This window comes from Peromyscus eremicus, chromosome X (assembly GCF_949786415.1).
Source record: "Peromyscus eremicus chromosome X, PerEre_H2_v1, whole genome shotgun sequence".
NCBI classification, from domain to species: domain Eukaryota; kingdom Metazoa; phylum Chordata; class Mammalia; order Rodentia; family Cricetidae; genus Peromyscus; species Peromyscus eremicus.
This window is the reverse complement of record NC_081439.1, coordinates 118435711-118450230: the sequence shown is the minus strand read 5'-3', so window position 1 is coordinate 118450230 and position 14520 is coordinate 118435711. Positions and strand designations below refer to the sequence as shown.

At 43.7% G+C, this 14520-nt stretch overlaps 1 protein-coding gene across 1 annotated transcript in view; it reads left to right on the top strand.

Moving 5' to 3' along the window:
• The first annotated feature begins 4688 nt into the window (after nucleotides 1–4688).
• Mcf2 (MCF.2 cell line derived transforming sequence) overlaps nucleotides 4689–14520 on the top strand; it is a 100213-nt gene continuing 90381 nt past the window's right edge. Inside the window, exon 1 of the mRNA XM_059250541.1 lies at nucleotides 4689–4996. Within this exon, the coding sequence (XP_059106524.1) occupies nucleotides 4729–4996 (268 nt within the window). The 5' untranslated portion in view covers nucleotides 4689–4728. The remainder of the gene's footprint in view (nucleotides 4997–14520) is intronic.

Sequence of the window (14520 nt, the reverse complement as noted above, 5' to 3'; positions counted from 1 at the left end):
TTGGGCAGTACAGAAATTTAGCAACCAACCCTGTACTTGCGCTTTACTGTTTACACCTAAATGCTTCATCACTAATTGCAGCTAAAAATTGAAGGAGTCAGGAGTTAGGATATGAAATACTACTCTAGAGTCGACTTTTCCTCAAGCAGTACCATTTCTGTTTTGAATATATCCTCATCATACTGAAAGCATTTCATGAAAGGACTGCTGACATTTGTGGAAGAGATTTGTTTCCTACAAATATAGTGGCACTGGAACTGTTCTTGAAGCATGTAACCATCAGAACAGCAAGTTTTGAAGGACCCGTTTCTTTTAATGAACATCAGGGGAAAAAAAGCTGACCCATGAAACAGTACTTTCTACAGAAAGCAAAGTTTAGGCTTTTAAAGTCACAAAAGATGGAACTGAAAAAAATGAAAACAAGTGAGGATATGTTTTTCTTTCTTCCTTCCTTCCTTCCTTTCTTCCCCCCCCCCCCCCAAGACAGAGTTTCTCTGTGTAGTTTTGGTGTCTGTCCTGGATCTCGCTCTGTGGACTAGGCTGGCCTCAAACTCACAGAGATCTGCCTGGCTCTGCCTCCTGAGTACAGTGATTAAAGGCGTGCCTCGTGAGGATATGTTTTCTGAGGTTCTTCCTGAGAAGGAAGAAACATTGTATCTATGTCTAATTGCTTGGTTCATTCATTTCTTTGGGCAAGATTAGCATATTATGTCAAGGTAACTTCCCTGCAGTTAACAATTATCCCCCACCAAGGTTCTACTAGTGCAGAATTAAATGAAGTTATATGTTGCATTAGTCTTAATGTTTTAGTAGAGCATCTTTTCGTTGCAAATGACAGTACTCCAAATGCAAACAGGTTTAAACACAAAAGGAAACATAGCAATCTATATAACTGGGAAACCTATGACAGAAGTGAATAATTTCTTCAGTCATGGCTGGCTCTAAATGGCTTTTTTAAAAAAGATTTATTTATTACATATACAGTGTTCTGCATGCATGTATCCCTGCAGGCTAGATGAGGGCACTAGATCTCATTACAGATGGTTGTGAGCCACCATGTGGTTGCTGGGAATTGAACTCAGGACCTCTGGAAGAGCAGCTAGTGCTCTTAACCTCTGAGCCATCTCTCCAGCCCCAGGTTCTAAATGTTTAAATAATTTCATTAGGAATCAATTTCTTTCTCCATCTCAGCTCTACTTTCATCTTAAGGTTTCATTCTTAGGTAGGATGCCTTTGCAGCCTCAGGCTTACTTTATAACCATCCATTGAAAAAAAGTTCTACTATTAGTTCCAGAAAGTTCTGGGATTATGTCTGTTTGGTTTAAAACTATTCAATGACCGAGGAGAAAGACTACAATGATCTAGTAAGCCATGAGCACAGTCCCACCCTGAATCTAGGATTTGCTAGCACTCCTGGCTGCATCACAAGGACCTACAGTAGGACAAATCAGTTCTCTACAGGAATGTTGCAGGATATAGATACTAAATAAACAAGCAAAAGTGAAAGATGCCCCTACGTCTATAGCAGAAAAGCCAGCCCAAGAATTTGATGTGGCTTTTTACGTTAATCAATTTTAATTACAAAAATCTTTTTTTATTAACTTTTAAAATTTGTTTTATATACCAACCACAGTTTCCCCTTCCTCCTCTCCTCCTGTTCCCTCTCCCCACCTCCCTTCTACCCCATCCCCCAAGCCACTCCTCAGAAAGGATAAGGCCTCCCATTGGAGTCAACAAAACAGGGCATATCAAGTTGAGGCAGGACCAAGCTCCCCCCCCCCCCCCCCCCCCCCCCCCCCGGCATCAAGGCTGAGCGAGGCATCCCACCATAGGGAATGAGCTCCAAAATGCCAGCTCATGCACCAGGGACAGAGCCTGGTCCCAGTTCTAGGGACCCCACAAACAGACCAGGATACACAACTATCACCCACATGCAGAGAACCTAGGTTAGTTCCATGCAGGCTCCCTAGCTATTGTTCTAGAGTCCCCATGAGCTCCCATGAGCTCAGGTCATCTGTCTCTGTGGGTTTACCTGGCATGATCTTGACACCCCCCCCCCCCCACTTATATAGTCTATCTTCAGCTGGAGTCCTGGAGCTAGGCCCAGTGCTTGGCTGTGGATCTCTGCATCTGCTTGGATCAGTTACCGGATGAAGGTTCTATAACAACAATTAGGGTAGTCACCAATCTGATTACAGGAAAAAGCCAGTTCAGGCACCCTCTCCACTATTGCTAGGCGTCTTAGGTGGGGTCATCCTTGTGGATTCCTGGGATTCCCTAGCACCAGATTTCTCCCTAACTCCATAATGGCCCACTCTATCAAGATATATCTTTCCTTGCTGTTACTCTCCCTCTCTGTCCCTCCCCCAACCCGAACATCCTGATGCCTCATGTTCCCATCCCCCATTCCCTCCCCTCTACTCCCCCCTGCTCCCAGTTTACCCAGGAGATCTCATCTGTTTCCTCTTCCCAGGACGATCCATGTGTCCCTCTTAGGGTCCTCCTTGTTAGCTAAATCTTAAAGTTTCCCTTATCCCTGTTCTAAATTGAGTTTTCATTTGGTAACCCTCTCATGTTCGGAGACTTCCTGAGTTCTATAGAACCTCTCCAAAGTCCAGGTAGTAAGGATAGCTTTTTATTTTATTGTCTACCTACAAGTTCAGCATCTTGGAGTTCTGTTTTCTCCTAATTAGTTGCATCTAATTTACTACAATACAATAATATTCTCTTATTCTAATTTCCTCTGTCCTTCCTAAAAGAAGTGATATTTAGACTTGGGTGAATGATGTGAACCCTTATGACAGAAAATTAGCAATCAATACTGTACTCTTACTTCACTGTTTAAACCCAAATGCTCCATGACTCTAGGCTAACATGAAAAAGGCAGGAGTTATTGATTCCAAATTTTATACTTGTCTGCATTGGCTCTCCTCAGGTACAAATCAGTGGTAACCCATACATAAAGGGCTTAAAAACAATAAACCCACTTAAACTGGTTGGCCTATGTAACAGTATACTCTTGTCAGAACATTTTGAAAGGATAATGGCTAAAGAAAAGAGTGATGCTTGCAATTCCCAAAAAGGCTGCTAGTATTAGAGTAAAATTGGGGCAAATCCCTAGGATTTGGGCACTGGATTACACTTCCATAGTTTCTAACTTGACACTCCTGGCCTCTCCTCAGTTGCTATAGCTCTTATTACTTCTTATTTTTGAGATTATAATTTAATTACAACATTTCTGTCTTCCCTTTCCTCCCTCCAAACCCTCCCATACACTCCTCTCTGCTGGCCTTCAAATTCATGGTGCTATAGATTTTTGATGAGCAGCTTGCCTCTCCTCACTCTTCCTACAGCACCCTCTAAACCTCCCAAGTTCAGGAGGAGGAAAGGGCTGTGACCTCCTATCCTTTCCCACTTGGGTTTTCAAGAGATTACCTTCTCTTGCTGCCCCACTGATTTTTGTTTTTGTTTTTGTTTTGGTATTTATTGTTGTGTGCATGCGTGCGTGCGTGTGTGTGTGTGTGTGTGTGTGTGTGTGTGTATGTGTGTGTGTGTGTGTGTGTGTGTGTGTGTGTGATTTTTTTTTTGAGACGTGGTCTTTTCTAGCCTAGGCTGGCCTGGAATGAGCTATGTAGTTAGGGATAACCTTGGTCCTCCAAAGTCCATCTCCTGAGGAATGTAACCCAGAGCCTTGTGCATACTAGGAATGCACTCTACCAATTGACCTATATGTCCAGCCCCTACTTCTGTTACTTCTTTTTGTGCATAATGTATGTGCCACAGCGCATGTGGAGGTCAGAGGACAATTTTGTGGACTCAGTTCTCTTCTTTTGCCTTAATTTACATGGGTTCCATTTACTCAGATCACTAGGTTTGCCCAGCAAATGCCTTTACTCTCAGAGCCATCTCACTCACCCATTTCTGTTTTGTCATTTCTAAAGCAAACCACGATTCCAAACCCGTAAAAGATGGCAGCCCAGTGTATTATACAAGGCTTCCCAGGACCCTAGCCCTTGAGAAGCAAGGGTGGAAACTGAGTGAGTGTGCTTGAGCCCTTGCAGGCCAGTGAGGGGCAGAGTGGGAGAAAGCACGTTTCGGCTTCAGCACCCACCTTTTTCCGACTCTCCAAGGCTGCTCTCTTGGCACCAGTAAAGCGCTCTAGCAGTGTTATCTGCAGGTGCCCACACTGTGCATCTCTACTCCACCCCCGCCCCGCCCTGGGAAGCAGGATGCAAGGAACCTCCCGCTCCAGCTCCCACTGCCCAGAGTGTGAGATCGGGTTGTCCCCTCCCACCACGTGCTGCAGCCTAGCGCCAGCCTCCACAATTTCTCCGTGGGCGTCTCTGCGGGGGCTGTCCCCTCCGGTTCCTGGTGTCCCGCCCCTGTTCATCCCGCTAGAAACTAGGCGGGGATGTAGGTGCACACCCACAGGGAGTGGAGTTGCTCTCAACTCTCAGGAGCTGACGCCAGAAGCACTCTGCTGCCAGAGTCCTGAAGTCTCTGCAAGTTTCTGGGCTCCGGACACATAGCGCTCTCTGTCCTGGGGCTTTTCGGTCCCAGCTAGGGGGCTCTAGTCTTCTGAACCTCAGAACTGCTCAGGCTGCGACCCTTCCGGCGGTGTCTGTGCTTGCTTGCACAGGCGGGCTGCTTGCCGGCCCGAGTCCCGAGTCCGGCAGCGGCGGGTTGGGGTTGGGGTTGGGGTCGCCGACCCGTGAGTCTGGCTTGAGGATGGCGGAAGCAGGGCCCCCTCCAGTAAGACCCCCTCCTGCTCCCGCTCCTGCCTCGCCTTGGATGGCGTTCAGGCAATTGCCCAGGGCTGTCGCTCAGACGCCCAGTACTAGGAATCGCTTGCTGAACCGGGACGGCTGCAGTTTCCTGCCGTTCACGCAGGCAGTCCCGGTGCAGGTGGACATGGCCATGGCCCTGCATCGTATTAGGATTGAGGAGAAGTACGGGAAGAACTACCTCTGCTTGCTGCAGGCAGTCTTCGTGGCAGGTGAGTAACGTTTCCCGGAGCACTCCCACCCAGCGGCCTGGGACTCTGAGCTCTCCCCTGTTCCCTCTTCCCAGCTCCCTCCCAGCCTGCTGTGGGGGGGTGTACTTTGTCTTCTCCAAGCTCTCGGGCGTTTGTTATCTCTCTCTCTCTCTCTCTCTCTCTCTCTCTCTCTCTCTCTCTCTCTCTCTCTCTCTCTCTCTCCTCTTCACCCTATAACTCCCCCCTGCGCCCCCCACCGCAGTGGTGCTTCTAGCTTGGAGCCATCCAGGCTGTGGTCCTCAGTTTCTCAGGCCAGCTGCCATGCTGAGGGTGTAAGTGGCTTTCAACTCCGCTCAAGCCCCGCTGGCGGACCTCCAGAAGCCCGCCGAGCAAGGTGAGACTGTCCCATGTCTCCTACCCACTTTCCACCCATCTAGGTGCCTCCTGGTGGAGTTGGGAACACAAGGGATCTTCCCACTGTGCATCCCACACCCCGGAGCCAAGCCTCCCTGAGGATACACTTCCTTGTAACACTCCCTGTAGTTAAAAAAAGCTAGGTTTATTTACGTGTGTGGGTGGTTGCTGTTTGTTTCATTAACACGTGCTAGGTCCAAGTCAAAAAGGCCCTCGGATTCTGAAAGCCGCGGGCCTGAAGTTGGAGGAGGAGTTTGTAGGCAGTCTGCTGCCAAGGATTTGCGTTTATCCACCAGGACCACCACATCTTTCCAGCTTGGTCCCAGGAGCTTCCTGCCTCTCTGGGGCTCTTACTACAAAGGCAGAAGCTCTTTCTTACTTGTCTTGGAGGGAGAAAACCAAAGCTAATAAATCCCACTGTATTTTGGTAAAGGCTTGAGTGTGGTGCAAAGTGGGGTTTGATGTACACATGTTGAGCAAGTCGGAGTTGCTGGGTTTTGGGCTTGATGTACCGTGGAGCATGTGGAGGCGCCAAGACTTAAAGTTCCTATAGGACCACTGGGAGTCCAGGAGTATCTGCCAGGTGCTGCAGCTGCTGGCCATGTCTTCTGTGCCTCTGTGGTGCTTACCCTGTCAATGTTTCTTGTAATGGGAACTTGAGAATTAAAAACTAGACTTGGTGTAGTTTTTCTTTTCTCAAATCAGGTAGCCACAGCATGTGTTCCAAATTCTACTTCTTGTTCGAAGCTGTCCACGAATTGGAAGGAGGTCACACCAATGTCTTCAGTTAAACCACAGGAAACTCAGGGCTCTGTCTAAAGCTTCTTAGTAACAAAGAACCCTTTGGTCTTGAGTATTTTGTTTGGAAGTGGCCAATGTTATTTTCTGTATGTAATAATAAATCATTAAGGGAAGTGTGGCGATGGGGCACAAACTCCTTCAGGGTTTAAGGGCAATTTAAATGAATTTGGGAGGCTACAAAAGAAACCAATGGAAACTTTATGTGCATGTGCAATGTGCAGTGAGAGCTAAAAACCAACTTCATAGGGAAATAAAAAACCTTAACCTTAAAATGAAACAAAGTCTCACTATGTAGCTCAGGATGGCCTCAAAATAATCTTCAGTGCTGGGATTAGTACACCCCTATGTGTACCACTGATAACACACACACTCCCACCTCTGTCTCTCTGTCTCTCTCTGTCTCTGTCTCTGTCTCTCTCTCTCTCTCTCTCTCTCTCTCTCTCTCACACACACACACACACACACACACACACACACACACACACACACACTTACGTATGTGAGAGAAAGTTCTGGGGATTGAACCCCAGGGCCAGTGGATGGATGCTAGTCAAAGCTACAATCCCAGCCAAATCACAATAATGAAATACAAGTGGACATTTCTGTTGCCAAGTGTTTCTCTTCGTTCTAGGTTCACTTTCTTGATCCTTGGAAGTTTTTAGCGTGCTATTCCCCGGTCACTATGACATGGCAACACATCCTAGCATTTAAATGATACCAGTCTCTGTGCTGTGCTTTAGTGGGATTGGGGGTAGGGGTGCAGTAGGGGTGGAGGGGCTGGCTGGCAGCTCTTATTTGTCTTTCAGTATTTTCAGCAGTTAACCTTTACCTGCCCACAAAGATAAGTATTCCTGTGGCTGGGGCACACACTACGGGATATTATAACTTTACGTTTTTGTTTGTTTTTGAGATGGACATTTATTTTAATTGCCTGGGTTGCTTTTGAATGCCTGGCTTAAATGATCTCCTGCCTCAACCTCCAGAGTAACTGAAACTCCAGGTTTGTAACACCATGTACAGCTTGTTCTATAACTTTATTTTGCTCTTCTCAAAATTATACTTATTTATTTTGTCTTTTCTGTGTGTATGTGTGTGGGAGCATGTGCTTTAGCATATATGTGGAGGTCAAAGGACAACTTGAAAATGAATCTGTTTTTTCCTTCCACCTTGTGGCAGCCAGGCTTGCCAGCATGCATTCTTCCTTGCTGAGCTATCTCACCAGCCCATTTTTGGCTTTTTGACCGTCTCAAAGCTGATCTCAAATTCTGGATCCTACTGCCTTCACTTCCCAAGCGTTGGGATTACCAGTGTGTGCCATCATGCCTAGTTTATAACTTTAAATGCAAAAAAATAATTTCATATACTTTTTTTTGTTTTTGTTTTTTTGAGACTGGGTTTCTCTGTGTAGTTTTGGAGCCTATTCTAGAACTCGATTTGTAGACCAGGCTGGCCTTGAACTCACAGAGATCTGCCTGGCTCTGCCTCCTGAGTGCTGGGCCTAAAGGTGTGCACCACCACAGCTGGCTGGATTTCGTATACTTAAAATATTAATATATCCTCAAATGTTTTTAGAAAGTTTTTATTGCCACAAAGAACCCTTTGAAAGATCTCTTGTTACATCGTTATATGTGTGTACATAGGTTCTCTTCTGAGGCAGCCCAGAGATGACTGATAGAGTTTTGCTTCTGGAGAGGGAAGGTTTTCAACTGGCTAGGGATGCACAAGCCATGAGGAATTAAAATTTTTCCAGGTGGATAGGGATTGGAATGGATGTGGCAGAGGCAGAGAAGGTATTCCAGACATAGGAAATAATATGGGCAAAGACAAAACAGAAAGGGGAGAACATAGTTGCTTTACAGAATTGTATATGATTTTAAAAATGATTAGAGTAGATAGGCATGGTGGCACATGGGAGTCAGAGGCAGGAGGATCTCTGTTTGAGGCCGGTCTCGTCTACAGAGCTGGTTCCAGGATAGCCATGGTTACACAGAGAAACCCTGTCCTGAAAAGCCAAGGGGGAAAAAGACTGCAAATGGAAGCCAGGTGTGGTGGTGCACACCTTTAATCTCAGTGCTGGGAAAGGAGAAGCAGGGGGATTTCTCTGAGTTTGAGGCTAGCCAGGGCTACATAGTGAGGGCCTGTCTCAAGAGAAAAACTAAAACCAACTAAACAAACTAAAGACTGGGAATGGAAGAGGTAGGACAAGTTTGGGTTCAGTTTATCATTTTATTTTAGTGTTCAGAATGAAGCCCAGAGCTTCACACGTACTAGGCACATGCTCTACCACTGAGATAACATTCCCAACCCCAGGATTCAGTATTGAATATGTGATCTTTGTGGAGCATTCAGGTTGAACTGACCAAGAAGTCCAGAGCTGGGAAGAAGTTGGGAGAGGCAAACCTTGTTTCATCTTGTCTTCTCTTAACTGATGTTCCCAAGTCTACTTCCCTATGGAAGTATTGATAGCACAGCCTGAGTAATAAACAACCACATGTTTAGTATATCATTTTCTTTTGAGCTTGCTTTTGCAGTTTTGCCTTCTCACATGCTATCTTACCTAATGATGAATAGGGAAAAGTATTTTGCACTCCATGAAGAAAGTAAACTCTATTCATCTAATAAAGCCTCACCCAACTGAGAAGTTAAGGTGCTGTGAAAACCTGTTCATGTATAAATTTGGTTTCAAGTGCAGTTTGGCATCATTAAGTTTTAGCTCAAATAGAGTATGAATGACAGCACTTATTTCCTGTACATTGCACAATGTTGTAAAGTGTATTCCAACAGTAATGGATCTTTTATGAGGCTAAAAATTTTCTTTTTTGAAACAAGGTCTCATGTAGCCCAGGCTACCCTGGAAAGCTCTATGTAGTTTAGGATGACCCTGAATTCATAATCCTTCTACCTCTACCTCCCAGTATTGGGTTTACATGTATAAGCCACCATTCCAGTTTTTTTTATGTGTTTTTACGGATCGAACCCAGGGTTTCATGCATGCTAGGCAAGCACTTTACCACTGGAACTACTTCCCCAACCCTAGACCACATTATATTGACTATTTTCCATGGCAAACTTCTCTGGGAACCCAAGCATTCTCTGGGAAACTGAGCATCAGCACCTTTAGTGCCTGGCTTATTTTTCTTCTCAGAATTCTAACCATTTTGGATGGAAACGTTTTCAAAGAGATTACTTACCTCCCAGACTCCTGAACCTGAAATAATTGCATCCTTTCCTGATGACTCAAGACTGTCCTTAGGACAGCATCAGTTACTTTAATATGATGTATACAATGCTCAGGGGTTCTAGTGGAGGCTCTCTGTCTCTATGGCAAATCTTTCTGCCTTTTAATTGATAATGTCTGCTTTGTCTAATCTTTCCATATAGCTCTTCTCTGTTAGCTGTCATTTCTTACTGCTGTCATTTCTTCCTACTGCCTTTACTGTCTCTGGCTCCAGGCTCCATCCTCCACTGCTCATTTTGATGTGCTGTAAGCTAAGGAACATTGTAACCCAAATTTGCAGAACTATCTGAAAACTCTAAATAAACAATGAGTCTGGGAAGTCTTCCTTCATTACTACATATGAACCTTGTGGTTTTGTATGGATGCAGATGTGTGTGCAGATGCAGGCCAGGTGTTGACTCTGGCTATCTTTCTCAGTAGCTCTCCACCTTGTTTCTTGAGACAGGGTCTCTCACTGAACCCCTGAGCCCAGAGCCCATGGATTCAGCTAGTCTAGACCAGGCTGCCCTGGAACTCCCTGAGATTTGCCTGTCTCTGCCTCTGCTGGGATTGAAGGTGCCACCATGCCTGGCCACAGGAAGTACTGTTAACTGTTGAGCCATCTTTCCAGCTCCGCTCAAAATAAATAAAAATAAAAGTAATAAAAAGATTGTTTTGGCTCTTCTAGGTCCTTTGCCAATCTTCAGAACTTTATTTTTTATTATTAATTTCTCAATTTGTATATAAAAAAATCTAGTTAGGATATGCTAGGTATTGCTTAGAATCTATAGGTTAATTTAGTGAGTTTGTTTACTTATTTGGGATAAGTTCTTACACTATAGCCTAGGCTGTCCTGAAACTTGTTTTGTAGCCCAAGCGATGAATATTTTTTTGTAATTTTCTTCATGGACATCAGTACCTCTTATTGCATACTGGGGAGTGGAATTAGAGCCCAGGGCATGCCATGCTTGTGGTCTACCACTAAGTTATGCCGTATATGTAAAATGGGCTTCATATATTATGAAGTCATATATTCTTCACTTTTTTTTTTTTGAGGAAGGGTCTCAAAAAGCAGCTGCCCTCCAACTGATGATCCTCTTATCAGCCTTCTTGAATGCTAGGATCCCAGATTTGTACCCTCTTCCTGACTCAGAGTTTATTTTTAATAAGTTGTTGCTGATTCTTTGTAAAGTTTCTAGATGAAAGAGAAAGTTCACATGCTGCTAGAATATGAAGTTTGAATATCTTTGGGGGACTGGAGAGTCTGATAGACATTGAGCTGCCTGCTCCTTCAAAATATATTTCAGCAAGGTCAGCATCAAGTCCTGTATTTACATTCAGGGGGTACTGCAAATTCTCTGCTCCTTAGGGTCTTCATTTGCAGTCTTGTGCCTGTTGGTTAATTAGCTGACACCTTAGCTATTGAGTATCCAGCATGTTGACAAGAAAACAGAGTTATTTATAAGAAATTTCCTCTATTAAAAATGAACCGGTGTGATGAGGTGTAGTTATTCTTAGCTTTCTTGATGGCACTTAGAAGGAGTATGCATATGCTGGAACATTCTTGAATTTGCATTTGCAAGCCCCATCATTTGATCTATCATTTTGCACTGTTAGTTTACAAAAGAGGGTCAGTTTTGCTTCCTTTGTTGTAACCTTGGAAGGACCACTAACAGATATTGTGTGTTCTCCTGCACGCATTATAAACCAAAGTAAACCATTTTAATTGGATTTACTGTTGCAGATGCTGTGCATTTCAAAATTAGATTTCTAAACCCAGGAAGTGATGAATAGCCATGGAATAAGAGAGCTGGCATTTAGTTATATGTCTACATGGATATTGTGGGTTCTGACTTTAGTGGGCCATCTTGTATACTTTTATAGCTTGTACTTTAAATAGCTGTCCTCAGAAGGTCAGATGTTATAATAAAAATTTTAAAATAGGTGAATGCAAATACTTAATATGTTTAGAACATTTATTTTGTGGCTGTGACCATTATGTTTGTGATTATCATTACATCTTCAAGCTCATGTTCAAGCATGGCTTAGACTCATTTGCACTGTGGGTACTGAGCAATGATGATTCAGATAAATAAGGAAAGGAATTCCATAGCCAGGTAGTGGTGGTGCATGACTTTAATCCCGACAGAGGCAGGCAGATCTCTGTGAGTTCTAGGCCAGTCTGGTCTACAGAGTGAGTTCTAGGACAGCCAGAGTAACACAGAGAAATTCTCTTTTGAAACACCCCCCACCAAAAAAAAAAAAGAAAAGGAAAAGAAAGGAATTTCTGTACTTGAGAGATTGGTCAATGGTTAAGAGCACTTGCTCTTCCAGTGGAACCAGGTTTAATTCCCAGCACCCACATGATTGCTCACAGTGGACTATAACTTTATTTCTAGGGAATCTAATGACCTCTTCTGGCTTTCAGAGACAGTAGGCATAGCATGCCCATGGTTCACAGACATACATGCAGACAAAACAGTCATATAAGTAAAGTAATTAAAAATAAAGAAAATTTTCTCTTTAAAATATTCTTCTTGTGTGTATGTGTAGGTGTGTGGCACATACTGATGGATGGGAGGACAGCTTTATGGCATGACTAGATTTCTCCTCCTACCTTTCTGCTGTTACCAGCAAAGAAACTCAGGTCAGGTTTTCAGGCTTGCTGGCAACAGTGTCTACCGGCTGAACCATCTTGCTGCCTCCAAAAGGCTTTTCTTTTCATTCTCAATTTATATTGATAAGGAATAGTCTGTGACATTTAAAATTGCCTGCTGGCCAGGTGTGATGGCTCATGCAAAAGAGGCAAAAGTGGGTGGATCTCTGAGAGGTTGAGGCCAGCTTGGTCTCCATAGTAAGTTCCAGGACAAGGAGGGCTATGTAGAGAGACCCTGTCTTAAAAAACAAAGAAACAAAAATAAAATAAAATTAAATAGAGTTTTCTTGGTTTTGTTTCTTTAGTTTCCTTCCTTCCTTCTTTCCTTCCTTCCTTTCTTTTTTTTCTTTCTTTCATGCTTTTGTTTTGCTTTAATTTTTTTTTTTTTTTTTTTTTTTTTTTTTTTTTTGGGCAGAGTCTCACTCTAGTCAAGTCTGACTGACCTGGAAATCACTTTACAGTGCAGACTAGCCTTGATCTTGTAGAAATCCTTCCACCTCAGCCTTCAAGGGTGCTAGAATAGGAGCCACCATGTCTAACTTGTTTGTTTTTAAGGCGAGCTTTCAGGGAAGCGAATTCTTTTTTAATAAAAATAGCTTTCCCCGACAATCATTTTGAAGATGATGCAAACACATTTCTGAAAAAAAAAATGCTTCTTTAACATAGATTTTTCATTTAGCAAAGATTTTCATCATCTGTAAATTTTAAAGATTTGATCAAGTTGCAAAAGAGCTTCAGAACTGGAGGAGTATAAAAAACATGGAGGCAGTGCAGGTTTTATCCTTTTCTAGGTTTTAAAGACCTTGCATTTGAATCACAATGCTTCATCTTTGCATGTCATTGTGCTATATGCACACACATATACATGTGAATATCAGTGACGCCAAGACTACCTTTTCACTTGCAGCCTATGCAAATGTGTCTGGCCCAGGACAGATGAAAGCTGGTTGGACCACCTTCAAATCCTTTAAGTCCTGAGCTGCTGAAAGGATCCCTCCTCAAGGACTAAGCTAGAAAACCTGTTTGCTTTTCATTTCTTCTGCGGGGGTGTCTTATCAGCTTAGCTTTGGATGTCCTCTTACTCTGAGCTCACTGTACCCTATAATCAGCACTGTTTTTAACATTCATCACTCTCGGCCCCGAATTGCCTCTTGCTTCTAGATAAAGAGTTCCCCAACCCCCACCCGCCCCAATCTTGGTTGATGCCTAACTGGCTTTTGTAGCCCGACATTAATGTTCAGCTTTGACCACATGAATTATTAGAGTAGCTGATAGAAACAACTACAAAATTGTGTTGAAAGATGGATTACTGCCTTGCAGCCTATTCCTTCTATCCTCTCACTCATTCCTTCCGATCCTCAACTTTCTCAATCCCTTGATTCATTCCTTCAAAGCACAAATAAACGCTGAACATCTGAAGGCCTTGTGGCCCTCCTCCCCAAATTTGGAAGTTCTTCCTTATTGCGTGCTGTGTAAGCCTTGCAGTGGTGGTACAGTGATGGTGATCGCAAAGCAGGTACTCGGGAGCACTTCCAGACATTTGTATTGATATGATGTCTGTTTTCCTTTGCTTTTGAAGAGACAAGCTTTCAGTATCTCAGGCTGGCCTGGAATGCAGTAACCCAGACTGACATCAGACTAGTGACAATCCTACTTCAGCCTGCCTCCTCCTCAAGTACTGCTGAAATTAAAGGGATGTACCACTGTATCCAAGTAGGGGATGCTTAGATTGAAGACCGTCTCAGAATTTCTTTGATCTTTTAGTTGTCAAATTTAATGATTTCTTCCGTGTTTTATACTGTTTATATTATGTAAGCTGTATTGATTCCTAATTTTGATCACTGTTAAGCTCTACTTCATACTTTCTTGTAGTAATCACTGAAATAATTTCGTTGTTCAAAATACATGCTTTGTGAAAAATGCAAAATAATCCTGTTGTAAGAGCCAAATCCAACCCTAAAATACATCTGTAATGATCATATTGCATATATAGGCACTTCTAATGCCAGATTAAAAATATATGTACTGTTTAGGGCTTGGGTGATAGCTCAGTGGTTGAGAGCCTTTGCTGCTCTTCTAGAGGACCTGAGTTCAACCCCCCGCCCCCCTCCCCTACATCTGCAGCTTGTAACTACCTATAACTCAACCTCTAGGGGATCTAATGCCCTCTTCTGGCTTCCAGGGGCACACATACATGAGATACATGCAACGCATGCGCGCGTGCACCAGCACACACACACACACACACACACACACACTTGAAAAAAATAAATCTTAAAACATTGTTTACATCGTCACATGAAAGGTTGTTGAATTGGGGCTGGTGATATGACTCAGTTGGTAGAGTGCTAGCACCAAGTCCTCTATTCACTCCTCAGCAGCACATAAACTGAACTGAAGGTGGAGGCAGAAAGATCAGATGTTCAAGGCCACCCTCAGCTACACAGGAAGTTCAAG